We start from the raw sequence: 13,084 nt of genomic DNA, 5'->3' as shown, positions 1-13,084 counted from the left end.
TAGTTGAGAGCATGTGCAAATAATTGCAGCACATGGTATTACATCATAAGCTTGACATGATGTAAGAAGAAATTGTAAAAATTTAGAGAAAGGAGAAATACTTTAAGCTTCTTGGAACTTGAAATGGGTGAATGGAGGGCCTTCTATTCTGGGGGAATGGTTAGTTATGTTTGGTCAATTTACCAGAAAAGAAATACTGTTAACATACTTTAACACTTGAAATGTATGTATTTCTTTTAACAAACTTTTTCAAAATGTCTAGGTCCTGAACCTCGACCCAATCTTCGAGGAGAGTCAAGGACATTTAGAGTGTTTTTGGATCCAAACCAGTATCAACAGGATATGACCAATACTATACAAAATGGAGCAGAAGATGTGTATGATACTTTCAATATAATAATGAGGAGAAAACCAAAGGAAAATAACTTTAAGGTAATTTTGGGACTGTTTAACTGAAAGTACTACATCATAATTTAAGTAACTTTTTAAGACCCAAGTATGTAGATACTGGTTAATAAAAAGATTTGTTAAGAAAAGTTGCTTTTTTTATTCTTCATATATATAAATATAAAATTTAAGGAAATTCATATGCTGAATCGGTTTTGTCTTTTTTGAAGAGTTTAAGAGCTAAGTTAGTTTAGGAACGAATCCAAGCGTTATTTGAAAGGTCAGCCGTCTTCCTTGCTTTTTTGTATGTTAGGTGTTTGCTTATGCCTGTCTTCAAGGGAAGAAAACTGCTTGCTTCCTTATTTGCTGGGGCTTCTTTTCTTATTTTTTAAAAAGATTTATTTATTTATTTGAAAGTCAGAGTTACGCAGAGAAAGAGAAGTCTTCCATCCGCTGGTTCACTCCCCAATTGGCCACAACAGCTGGAGCTGCACCGATCCGAAGCCAGGAGCTTCTTCCAGGTCTCCCACGTGGGTGTAGAGGCCCAACAACCTAGACCATCTTCCACTGCTTTCCCAGGCCATAGCAGAGAGCTGGATCGGAAGTGGAGCAGCTGGGCCTCGAACTGGCGCCCATATGGGATGCTGGCACTGCAGGCAATGGCTTTACCCACTAAGCCACAGTGCTTGCCCCAGGGCTGCTTTTCTACATCTCAAATAGGTATACTTAGAAATCACTTTAGGAATACAAAAGTGGAACTTCAAGGCTTTTAATGATTCTGTGATATAATGTATTTATAGTTTGATCATTAGTGGGAATAAGAGATTTGGGGGCTATAGTTTTATAATTTTATAGGGAGAAGAGTTTTACTAAAGGAAAATTTTTTTAAATTACCGTTTGAAACTATGTTACAGAAATTAAATATTGACCAATTCTAGCATCTGATAACATCTAGTTTTTGTTAAGAAAGAATACTTTTTTGTCTAAAGTACAGTGCTTTCTTTCTTTTTTTTTTTAAGATTTTTTTATTTATTTAAAAGGCAGAGTTACACAGAGAGAGATCTTCCATCTTTCCAAATGGCCACAATGGCTGGAGCTGGGTGGGTCCAAAGCCAGGAGCCAGGAGCTAGGAGCTACTGTGGTTCTCTCATGTGGGTACAGGGGCCCAAAGACTTGGACCATCCTCCTCTGCTTTCCCAGATGCATTAGCAGAGAGCTAGATCAGAAGTGGAGCAGCCAGGACTTGAACCAGCACCCATAGGGAATGCTGACACTGGAAGCGGAGGCTTAACCTTGTACACCACAAAGTTGTTCCCAGTACATTGTTTCTTATACATTTCTGTCACTTTATCTTTTTATTCCCCCATTTTTGTGATTAAAAGAAGAAAACCTCTCAAAGGAAGTTTTCCATCTAATCCAGTAGTTAGACAAAAACAATAGAAGGACCCTTGATTTCTTTTTGTTTCACCCTCCACATCCACTCCATCAATAATCTGATGAGCTCATGTACTGATACCATGGCTGGATACCTTCATCTCACATGCCTGTTTCCATCTTTGTCTACTCCTCCCCTTATACTGATCACATAGTGGCTCAATGAACCTTTTAAAATACCAATTATACCAAAGTAACTCTGTTTAACATCCTTTAATTTTCCTGTCACATCAGATAATTCTGGGGCAGGCATTTGGCATAACAGTTAAGATTCCCCTTTTGATGCTGCATCCCATATCAGATTGCTTGGGTTCAGGTCCTGGTTCTGCTATATGTCAAGTCGAACAGACTCTGTCATTATCTGTCCTCTCACTACCTCTCCAGCATCATTTTATAACATTGTTCACTCCAAGCTGGCAACACTGACTTATTCTTGAGTAATCAAGACTTTGCATATGGTATACTCTCTACCTAGACAATTTTCCCCAGGTATCTAGCTGGTTTGTTCCTTCAGTTGACGTGGGCAATTCTGCTTAAATGTCACCACTTAAAAGAAGCCTTCTTGGGGCTGGTGCTGTGGTACAGAAGGTTAAGCCTGCTGTGCTGCCATCCCTGATTTGAGTCCTGGCTGCTCCACTTCCAGTCCAGCTCCGTGCTAATGGCCTGGGAAAACAGTGGAAGATGACCCAGGTGCTTGAGCCCCTGTACTCACATGGGAGCCCTGAAGAAGCTCCTGGTTCCCGGCTTCAGCCTGGCCCAGCCTGGTCATTGGCGGCTGTTTGGGGAATGAACCTACAGATGGAAGATCTCTACCCCCCACCCCCTTTCTGTGTGTGTGTGTGTGTGTGTGTGTGTCTCCCTTTGTAATTCTGACTTTCAATAAATAAACAAATAAATCCTCCTAAAAACTTAAAAAAGAAGAAGCAGCAGCCTTCTTTGGCAACATTATTCACTTAGCATCTCCCTTTCTCCTCATTCTCTATCATTACCAGCCTTATTTTTTCCTCAAAGCCCTTGTTATACTTGATAATTATATTTTTATCTGACTTCCTTATTAAAATTTATTTATTTGATTAAAAGGCAGAGTGAGAGAAAGAGAGAGAGAGATCTTCCATATACTGGTTGACTCCCCAAATAGGCCAGAGCTGGGCCAGATCAAAGCCAGGAGCCAGGAGCTTCTTCCAGGTGTCCCATGCAGGTGCAGGGGTCCAAGCAGTTAAAGCCATTTTCCAGTGTCTTCCCAGGCACATTAGCAAGGAGCTGGGTCAGAAGTAGAGCAGCCGGGAATCAAATTGGCACCCATATGGGATGCCAGCACCCCAGGCAGTGGCCCCAAGAGCTTCCAAGTTTTATATAAGTGTCTACTGTATGTCTGATACTGTACTAAGTTATATGGAGTTTATAAAGATTAATAAGACACAGTGTATACCTTTAGGAAGCTTACACCACTAATTAGAGAACTTTGAAATACAAAAAGGCACATCTAACCATGAAAGGTTAGAAGGTGCCAAAAGCCTTAATGGGTGCAGACAGAAGTGTCAAAGAAGTTCAAAGGAAGCCCTTAGGTTCTCGTCCAAGAAAGTGGGGAGGTGATTAACTTGGGAAAGGAAGAATGCACATTTGATACCTTTGGTGTTTATTATGTGCATGAATAGCATTCCTCATTTATTTCCTTCCCTCTTTTCTAGTTTATACAGTCTGTCCTACTTCTTGCCTAGACAACTGTAATGTTCTTTACCATTTGCCAGATTCTGCTGCTTTATATCATAGTAAGGGATATATTTTATCTCCCTGTTAGATTATAGTTTCCTTAGAGAGCAGTGCCTTCATTTTATTCATCATTTTATGCATCATTATTATGTGAATGCTTTCATCTTAACTATCCATTCACTCATTCCATATTTAACCTATTCTAGGTTCTTGTTCTAGAAATTACATTTTATTTTATTTTATATTTGTACATTTTAAGCTTTTATTTAGTGAGAAAGGTGCATAGGAGAGTGAGAGCTTTATCTAAGAGAGGGGTAAATCTGGATTCTCACTGAGTACCAGGAACCAGCCACATGGAGGAGCATCCAGGCCAGGAAGCCTAGGTGCAGGGCTACAGCCAGCCCTCTCCTGGCAAGAGACCAGGGAAAAGAAGAGAAGGGAAATTACATTTTAGTAGGGATTAAACAAATGATATACAAGTAACCAAGTACCAGTTGAATAAGAGAATTTCAGGTAGTAATGAGTATAAGAACATAAATCGGCCGGTGCCACGGCTCACTAGGCTAATCCTCCGCCTTGCGGCGCCGGCACACCGGGTTCTAGTCTCAGTCGGGGCGCCGGATTCTGTTCCGGTTGCCCCTCTTCCAGGCCAGCTCTCTGCTGTGGCGCGGGAGTGCAGTGGAGGATGGCCCAAGTCCTTGGGCCCTGCACCCCATGGGAGACCAGGAGAAGCACCTGGCTCCTGCCATCGGATCAGCGCAGTGCGCCGGCCGCAGCAGCCATTGGAGGGTGAACCAACGGCAAAGGAAGACCTTTCTCTCTGTCTCTCTCTCTCACTGTCCACTCTGCCTGTCAAAAAAAAAAAAAAAAAAAAAAAGAACATAAATCAAGAAAGTGTAGTTAATAGACACTATTTTGTTACTTTTAAATGTTGTATTATATAGCATTTGTGATAAAATGGTTGATTTGGTTATTTTATTCTTTGAAGTCAGTAACTTGGCTTCTTAATTTCCAAATGCAGGGTGGGTAGATCACTTTGTTGAAATGGTTTTTGGGGGGCCGGTGCTGTGGCGCAGCGGGTTAACGCCCTAGCCTGAAGCATCGACATCCCATATGGGTGCCGGTTCTAGTCCCGGCTGCTCCACTTCCAATCCAGCTCTCTGCTATGGCCTGAGAAAGCAGTACAAGATGGCCCAAGTCCTTAGGCCTCTGCATCCACGTGGGAGACCGGAGGAAGCTCCTGGCTCCTGGCTTCGGATCAGCACAGCTCGGGCCGTTGTGGCCATCTGGGGAGTGAACTATCGGATGGAAGACCACTCTCTCTCTATCTCTCCTCTCTCTGTGTAACACTGCCTTTCAAATAAATAAATAAATCTTTTAAAAAAAGAAAAAGAAATGGTTTTTGGAAAGCTGATGAATTTGTCTTGGTTTTGGATAGTTACTTTTGATTGTATGTATTAAGTACTATAATGACTTTTTATTGTAGTCCTTTTTGTTTATTCTGAAATTTCACTTAATATTTCCTTCATTTTGTTCATTTTTTTATCGCAATGCTAATTTTAGTATTTCTAAATAATGACATGTTTCACAGTTGAGGTATTACATTAATATGATTCTGATTCTATGTGATTTTATTATTGACAAACTGTGGAATATGAAGAGCACAAAACTCCAGGCATTTCTAAGATGAAGCATTTTCCTTAAGGGTTTGTTCTATAATGTCCTCTTGCAGTTAGGTCAGCCTGGGTCTGATTTTCATCCTACTAAATAGGAGTCAAGTGGTAAACTCATTTATGTCATTCTGTCTAAGTGAATGCTTGATGGATAAACTGTTCTTGCTAAGTTTGGTCTTTTGTTTAACTCAGTGTATGCTATCAGCTGAAAATATAGCTGTTGATTCAGTCCAGCCAAGCACCTGTCAGCAGAAAATAGCCTCTTGCCTTGAAACTCTCAGGAATTCTGGATTAGAGCAGCCAGCTCTGCATTCCAGTGGCATGCAAATGTTTGAGATGTCTTACTGAAGCGATCTTTTTCTGTCCTTTTCACTCACAGGCTGTGCTGGAGACTATTCGGAACCTGATGAATACTGATTGTGTGGTACCTGACTGGCTGCATGATATCATTTTGGGTTATGGGGACCCAAGTAGTGCACATTATTCAAAAATGCCCAATCAGATTGCCACCCTTGATTTCAATGATACATTTCTCTCCATTGAGCACTTAAAAGCAAGCTTTCCTGGTCATAACGTTAAAGTAACTGTGGATGACCCAGCTCTACAGATACCCCCTTTCAGGTATATATTCCTTTCAAGCATTCAGTGATCTGTCGGCATTGGGCTGTCAGCACTAAAATGAGTTCTGGAGTTTGCTCTGGCAGTCTCCGCCTTCACATATAATCACCAGGATAAGTTTATTGTAGTTGAATCTATTTCTAATTCTGAGTGTAAAAGCTATTTTTAGACCAAAATAAAAGTAATCTCAATTCTTACGAGGGATCAGTGAATATTTGTTGTCTGAAGAGAGCTATATAAATATATTTATAGCATTTAAAGAAATATCTTTACATATTATGTGTAATCTGGTGTCTTATATCTGCAGCTGTGTAATAATGAACTTTCTTTTGAAAAAATTGTTTCTTTGTGAAATTTAATTTTCTTTAAATTTCTTTATGAAATTTAAAATTTCATAAATTTTAAATGTGAATATCCTTTATCCAAAATGCTTGGGACCAGAAGTATTCAGATTTTAGAGCGTTCCAGAATTTTGGAATATTTACATAAATTTTACTCGTTGAGCAAGCCTAATCCAAACATATGAATAAGCCCACAATGTATGAATGCCACAGTACTTAAAAAGTTATAAGTTTAAGAGCATTTTAGATTTCAGATTTTCCGATTGGGGTGTTCAGCCTGTGGATATGGTTACACTTAATGTTAAATGAACTTTGATTTAAAGACTTGAGTAGAAATAAGAACAGTATCTGAAGCAGTTGATGGCTGTTACCTGGATTCCTTCATGTAGATTCGATCAGTATAGTGGGTGGTGACCCAGGTCTTACTTGCTTAGTTGGAGATTAGAACACAGTTTTCAATTGACTACTTAAATATACATATAATAATTCTACATACTAAAAAAAAAAAATCCTTTAACTCCCAAACCTAGTCTTCAATACTGCCGTAATCCTCTTAATGGCGGATCACTTTTCTGGTACCCCTGACTTGAGATCTCGGAATTATTTTTAAATTTTTTACTGTTAGTTATTCTGTCATGTATGTATGTCATAGATTCTGCCTTAAGGATAGCTTTTATGTGTCCTTCTTGATTGCTGCCTCCCTGGCCATCAGCAGTTCCTGTAATGGCAGTGATTTTCGTGCTTCCCTTTCCTCGCTTGAACCATCACAGGCTTTACCTCTAAAGCCATTCACTCCCTAGCTAAAAGCTGATTATTCCTGTTGCTTTCCAAGTAAGGGCTGACCTCTTAGCCTCTTTGATTCCTAGCTTTTTTTTTTTTTTTTTTTGAACTAGCTATCCTTTTAGAATGTGAAGGAAGACTGGACAAAAGTATACGTAGAAAATTAATTTTTTAGTTTAATTTTAGGAGGTTTATTGACATTCCTCGGGTATCTTTGGAAAGGCATCTCCCATCCCCAAGCTGAGAACCTCTGCCTTAAAAGCTTGATATCCCAGAGGTCTCATCCAAGGTTCCTCTCTCTCTCTGTAGCCTTATTTTTCTCTCTTGTACCCTATATACTGGCGAAAGGAGGCTGCTTGTACTTGACCTCTTCTGTTGCTCCTTTCTTTTAGGAATGTCCAGATTCTTCAAGATTGTTCTTGGATGCCCCATGTCCCTGAAGTCTATAAGTAAAGCACTTTACAGTGCATATGATATAGTTTGTAAAGTTTCTTAGACTCTCCCTTAATTGGATAACAATCTGAATATTTTTAGCAACCATTTTAAGTGCTGGTGCATATGCTTTTTTCAGAGTTTATGTATAGGTTGTGAGTTCCTGTAGGTCAGAATTGCTTCTTAGTCATCTGATTACCCTCCATACAATTTCATGCACAAGATAGGTTCTTAATAAATCTTCATTAATTAGAAAATCGAGCAAAAGTTTTCATCTTGTAGGATAACCTTCCCAGTAAGAAGCGGAAGAGGGAAGAAAAGAAAAGATGCAGATGGTGAAGATGAAGACACTGAAGAAGCAAAAACCTTAATTGTTGAGCCTCATGTTATACCTAATAGGGGTCCTTATCCTTATAACCAACCCAAACGGTAAGTGTACTGCCTGTTCTAATTGTAATAATGAACAATGGTTGTTTGTCTTGAATGGATTAATAATGTTTTATTTTCCAATTCTTTTAAAATGCTAGACAACTTCTATTTCTGGACTCTTTCCCTCAGCTAAACAGCTCAGACAGTTTAGGCCATTCTGTAGTTATAATATTTCAAAAATAATAATTTTCAGGTACTGTCAAAATTATATACTATATAGATGATCTGTACTAATTATTATTATATAAATATATAATACTAATTTTTATACTAATTATCTATACTAATCTATACCACATAGATTATTATTATTATAGAAATATCTATTTCCCTATATAGGGAAATAAATGTTAAAGGACTTTTTTTTTTTTTAAATAAGTCTCCACTTGCAGCGCTGGCATCCCAAATGGGCACAGATTTGTGTCCCAGCTGCTTGTCTTTTTTTTTTTTTTTAAGATTTATTTATTTATTTGAAAGGCAAAGTTAACAGAGAGAGAGAAGTCTTCCATCTGCTGCTTCACTCCCCAGTTGGCCACAACTGCCAGAGCTGCGCCGATCTAAAGCCAGGAGCCAGAAGCTTCTTCCAGGGCTTCCACACGGATGCAGGGGCCCAAGGTCTTGGGCCATCTTCTGCTTTCCCAGACCACAGCAGAGAGCTAGATCAGAAGTGGAGCAGCTGGATCTTGAACTGGCACCCATCTGGGATGCTGACACTGTAGGCAGCAACTTAACCCACTACGGCACAGCATGGCCCCAGAGGATTGCCTTTATTTGAGCACAGGATTGTTTCTTCATGACTCTGTGTTACACATAGTGATAGCTTTCATGCGTGTGTGCTGTAACTAATCCAGGGACTTTATATTTGTTATTAAATTGAGACCTAGAATTTTGATACTGCAAATAAATTTTGAGCAAAGTTATATTTATAACCATAATACCACCATAGTCTTTTGAAAGATTTCTTCCATTTTAATTGTCAACATAAGGAGTAAAATGTGTGGCTGGCGCCATGGCACAGGTTAATCCTCCACCTGCAGCGCCGGCATCCCATATGGGCACCGGTTCTAGTCCTGGCTGCTCCTTTTCCAATCCAGCTCTCTGCTGTGGCCTGGGATGGCAGTAGAAGATGGCCTAAGTCCTTGGGCCTCTGCACCTGCGTGGGAGACCGGGAAGAAACACCTGGCTCCTGGCTTCAGATTGGCACAGCTCCAGCCGTGGCGGCCATTTGGGAAGTGAACCAACGAAAGAAGACCTTTCTCTCTGTCTCTTCCTTCACTGTCTGTAACTCTGCCTCTCAAATAAATAAATAAAAAATCTAAAAAAAAGAAAAAGGAGGTGAAAGAGTCAATATATTAGGAGAACAAATACAGAACCAATGTGTACACCTCTGATCATTCTTGCCTAAATTAGTACTAAATTTCATTCATCTGTATTTCTTATCAATTTCTTATTCATTCCTTTATTTTCAGTAACACAATTCAGTTCACTCATACACAGATAGAGGCCATCCGTGCTGGAATGCAGCCTGGGCTGACTATGGTAAGAGAACTGTTACTGCACATCATCTTAACTTCAGTTAGGACTAGGAGTAAGCACCAGGTTTTTAGAGTAAGTTCTCTTTGAAGCACAGAAACCTGGCTGAATTTGAGTATTTGTAAGGAGTTGTGGCATCTTACACACAGGGAGATCTGCTGCTCATTCCAGTGTTTATAAATAAAGTTGTATTGAAATAGGGCCATGCTTATTTGCTTTTTTGTATTGCCACTTCTTTGCTACAACAGAATTAGAGTACTTGAAGTTGTATAGCCTTTTAGAGAGAAAATCTGCTAACAGCTGTTTTAATTTCTAATTAGTTAGAGCTTTCTGTGTTATCTTTCACTTACTGATTTCTAGTCTAAGTCTGTTATGGTCAGAAAACATTGTTTATTCTTTGCTTTTTAAAAATTATTTAGATTTATGACCCAGGATATTATTTATCTTAGTGGATATTCCGTGTGCATTTGAAGGAATGTATACTATGTTGTTGTGGAATGGAATACCCAATAAAGGTCAATTAGATGCATTTGGTTGACAGTGTTCAGTTTTTCTATTTCCTTGCTGATTTTCCATTTGTTGTTTCTGTTGATTACTGACAGGAGTGCTGAGGTCTTCAAACATAATTGTGAATTTACCTGTTTTTCTTTTCAGTTCTGTTAATTTTTAATTAATGTTTTATTTGAAAGCTTTGTGGATGACTGCATATGCTTTCAGAATTGTTATGTGATCTTGGTTAATCAATCCTTTTAATATTATGTATGTTTCTTTACCCCTGTCAGTTTTCTTTACTGTGAAACCTATTTTGTCTCATATTAATATAGCCACTGCACCTTTCTTTTCATGAGTGTTAGTGTTTTTAATATTTCCTTTTCCATCATTTTGCTTATAGCCTACCTATTGAATTTCTTATAAACAGCATGTACTTGGGACATATTGTTTTAATTTCCATCCATTATTTATTCAAATATTTTCTTTTGTACTGTACACATCTTCCTCCCAGTAACATGAATCTAAGACTCTCTTAGTATTGTCCCATAGATTGATAAAGAATCTGTATTATTTTTTTCTATCTTTCTTTCTCTTGCCCGGGTTAGGTAATTTCCATTGATCTGCCTTCCAGTTTTCTGGCTCTTTTTCTGTCCTCTCCATTATGTTATTAAGCCCATCAGTGAATTTTCTTAATTTGTTAATTTATCTTTCAGTTCTAGAGTTTTCATTTTCTAACAATGTGATAACTTAGTAGTTTATTATGTATTCAACATCATTTTAGGTTGTGGGGCCACCTGGTACAGGAAAAACAGATGTAGCAGTCCAAATCATATCCAACATCTACCATAATTTCCCAGAACAGAGGACTCTAATTGTTACTCATTCTAATCAGGTAAATGACCATTTGGGTTTTTTTTGAGGGGAAGTGGAGGAGGGAAGAGGGAGGGGAAGGTAGAAGATAAGGAAAGTGGAGGGGATGCATGAAAGCATAATATAGATCACCCTTGTATGAAAACCTGATCATTGGCACCACAGGATATCAGGAAAGGCTGAAGGCTGGTTAGTATAGTATTTGCTATTGATTTATACTTAGATTATCACTAGATGTGATCAGATTACATTGAAGGATTATGTAAAATCAATTTCTTATTTCTACTGGAGGGGGTCAGAATGAGGAAAAGCTAAGAATATTATATAGATACATCATCAGATATTTGGACTAAATTAAGTTGCCAGATTTATTTTGCACCATCGTCTCTTTGCTAAGCTAAAGCTTTAACTTGAAATCAGAAGTGGTAACCTGTGCTAGTGGACTTCTTCCTCATTTAGTATAAGGAATATTCCTTAAAGACTAAATCTAGATTGTATTAATACTGGACTGAATTAATGATTTCTGTAAAGCATGCCAGTAAATATCTATATATATGGAACAACTGTGTTAGTCATTCTGAAGCTGTCAGAAATGAGAAAGAACATTTATTAGCTTTGGGATAAAACCTGATAGACAGCTTTTAGAACATCCTGAAACACATTCTCAAAGTTGCATAATTACCTGAACCTCCGAAGGCACTTATTTTCCCAGAATTTTTATTAGCAGTGGTGGCATCAGCTGACCAGTCTTTTTGTTTTTGTTTTTGTTTTTGACAGGCAGAGTGGACAGTGAGAGAGAGAGACAGAGAGAAAGGTCTTCCTTTTTGCCGTTGGTTCACCCTCCAATGGCCGCCGCGGCCGGCGCGCTGTGGCCAGCGCACCGCACTGATCCGATGGCAGGAGCCAGGTACTTATCCTGGTCTCCCATGGGGTGCAGGACCCAAGCACTTGGGCCATCCTCCACTGCACTCCCTGGCCATAGCAGAGAGCTGGCCTGGAAGAGGGGCAACCGGGACAGAATCCGGCGCCCCGACCGGGACCAGAACCTGGTGTGCTGGCGCCGCAAGGCGGAGGATTAGCCTGTTGAGCCGTGGCGCTGGCCGCTGACCAGTCTTTAGAAAATTTTGTCTGTAAGGAAGTACAGGATTTTTGGATTGCTAAATGTCACTTACTTTGTTGTTCATCAACTTTTAATCTGTATAAGATTTTGTTGATTTTTTTGTTTTTTTTTCCCTTTTTTTAGTATTACACTATCTTGTTCATTTATACATCTTATTTTTAAATTATGTAATAATTTTGAAGCATGTAATGGCTTTTTATGCATTATACTGAATTTTTTTATGAGTAATGGCTTTCTGTATGATACATTGTATAGGGGAGTTGGGGGAGGAGGTTGATTTGGACTTTGTCTTGGTATACCAAACAAAAATTATCAAAAGAAGTTTTTTATTCTATTTAGTAAATTTAGTGTACAATAGTTGTATATACATACAAGTTCTAAGAATGAATAAAGAATAATTCTTGCTTTAGCATAGTATTTTTAGTTAAGCTTTGTCATCTTAGTAGGACTTTCTATGTTATCTTCTACTTATGATTATTTGACTTACATTGTACCATCCTAAAATAAGGTTAACTGGAAAAGATTAAATTGCTTGCTAAGGGCCTTTTTTGGTCCTTTGAAATTTGAATCATTCCTTTCTGATGTCTATCAGATTGTTGAATTTTCCCTTCGATTGTTAACCATTCTGTTTGCCAGATGTGTATATGCATAATCAAAGCAGTTCTCCAGTGTCGTTCTAATTCACAGTGAAATCTTATAGTTCTTTCTGAGACCGTAATGTGTGAGTACTTTTTTTCTCCAAATCTGTGTGGTTCCTGAGTTCGGATGACAGATAAAGGCACGTCATCTGATTTAGTGAATCTTGATTTTGGGATAGTGTGTGTCAAAAGTTTGATAGCTAGAGATTTTTCTGAAAATTTGTGTTAATATCTTCAGTTACTGAGTAGTAATCGCTAAAATGTTGATAGCAAAAATATTTATATTATATAACCTGGATGTTTACAGCACTGGATGTTGACTTGATGGACAGAGTTGGTCTAATAATAAATGAGGCATAATGTTTGAACAGGGCTAGTTTTTAAATAGTGTCTTCGTTAGTGTATCTTTTTCATACTATGAAACTTTTCCCTTCTGTGGAACTTTGTGTATGGTTTCCAGAGTTCAGATAATGAATAAAAGAACTTGAAGAAACCCTAACTATGGATATTTCATAGGTAAAAAGGAGTGACTTCTAAAATGGTTTTTGTCAGAATAGTTTGTGATAAATGAGTGCTTTGCTCATGGTGTACAGAATGGAATTAAAGCCTAAATTTTGATCCCAAGCA

General features: G+C 38.4%; 1 protein-coding gene across 1 annotated transcript in view; it reads left to right on the top strand.

Annotated features, from left to right (window-relative positions):
• The window catches only part of AQR (aquarius intron-binding spliceosomal factor), a 104,204-nt gene that overhangs the window by 56,318 nt on the left and 34,802 nt on the right, over positions 1-13,084 (top strand). Inside the window, exons 19-23 of the mRNA XM_002717997.6 lie at positions 263-432; positions 5,584-5,825; positions 7,658-7,804; positions 9,274-9,343; positions 10,611-10,721. Of these exons, the coding sequence (XP_002718043.3) occupies positions 263-432; positions 5,584-5,825; positions 7,658-7,804; positions 9,274-9,343; positions 10,611-10,721 (740 nt within the window). The remainder of the gene's footprint in view (positions 1-262; positions 433-5,583; positions 5,826-7,657; positions 7,805-9,273; positions 9,344-10,610; positions 10,722-13,084) is intronic.

The sequence above is a fragment of the Oryctolagus cuniculus genome, chromosome 12 (assembly GCF_051225735.1).
Source record: "Oryctolagus cuniculus isolate XC-2025 breed Fujian yellow rabbit chromosome 12, ASM5122573v1, whole genome shotgun sequence".
In the NCBI taxonomy this organism is placed as follows: Eukaryota; Metazoa; Chordata; class Mammalia; order Lagomorpha; family Leporidae; genus Oryctolagus; species Oryctolagus cuniculus.
This window is presented reverse-complemented; position numbering and strand designations above follow the sequence as displayed.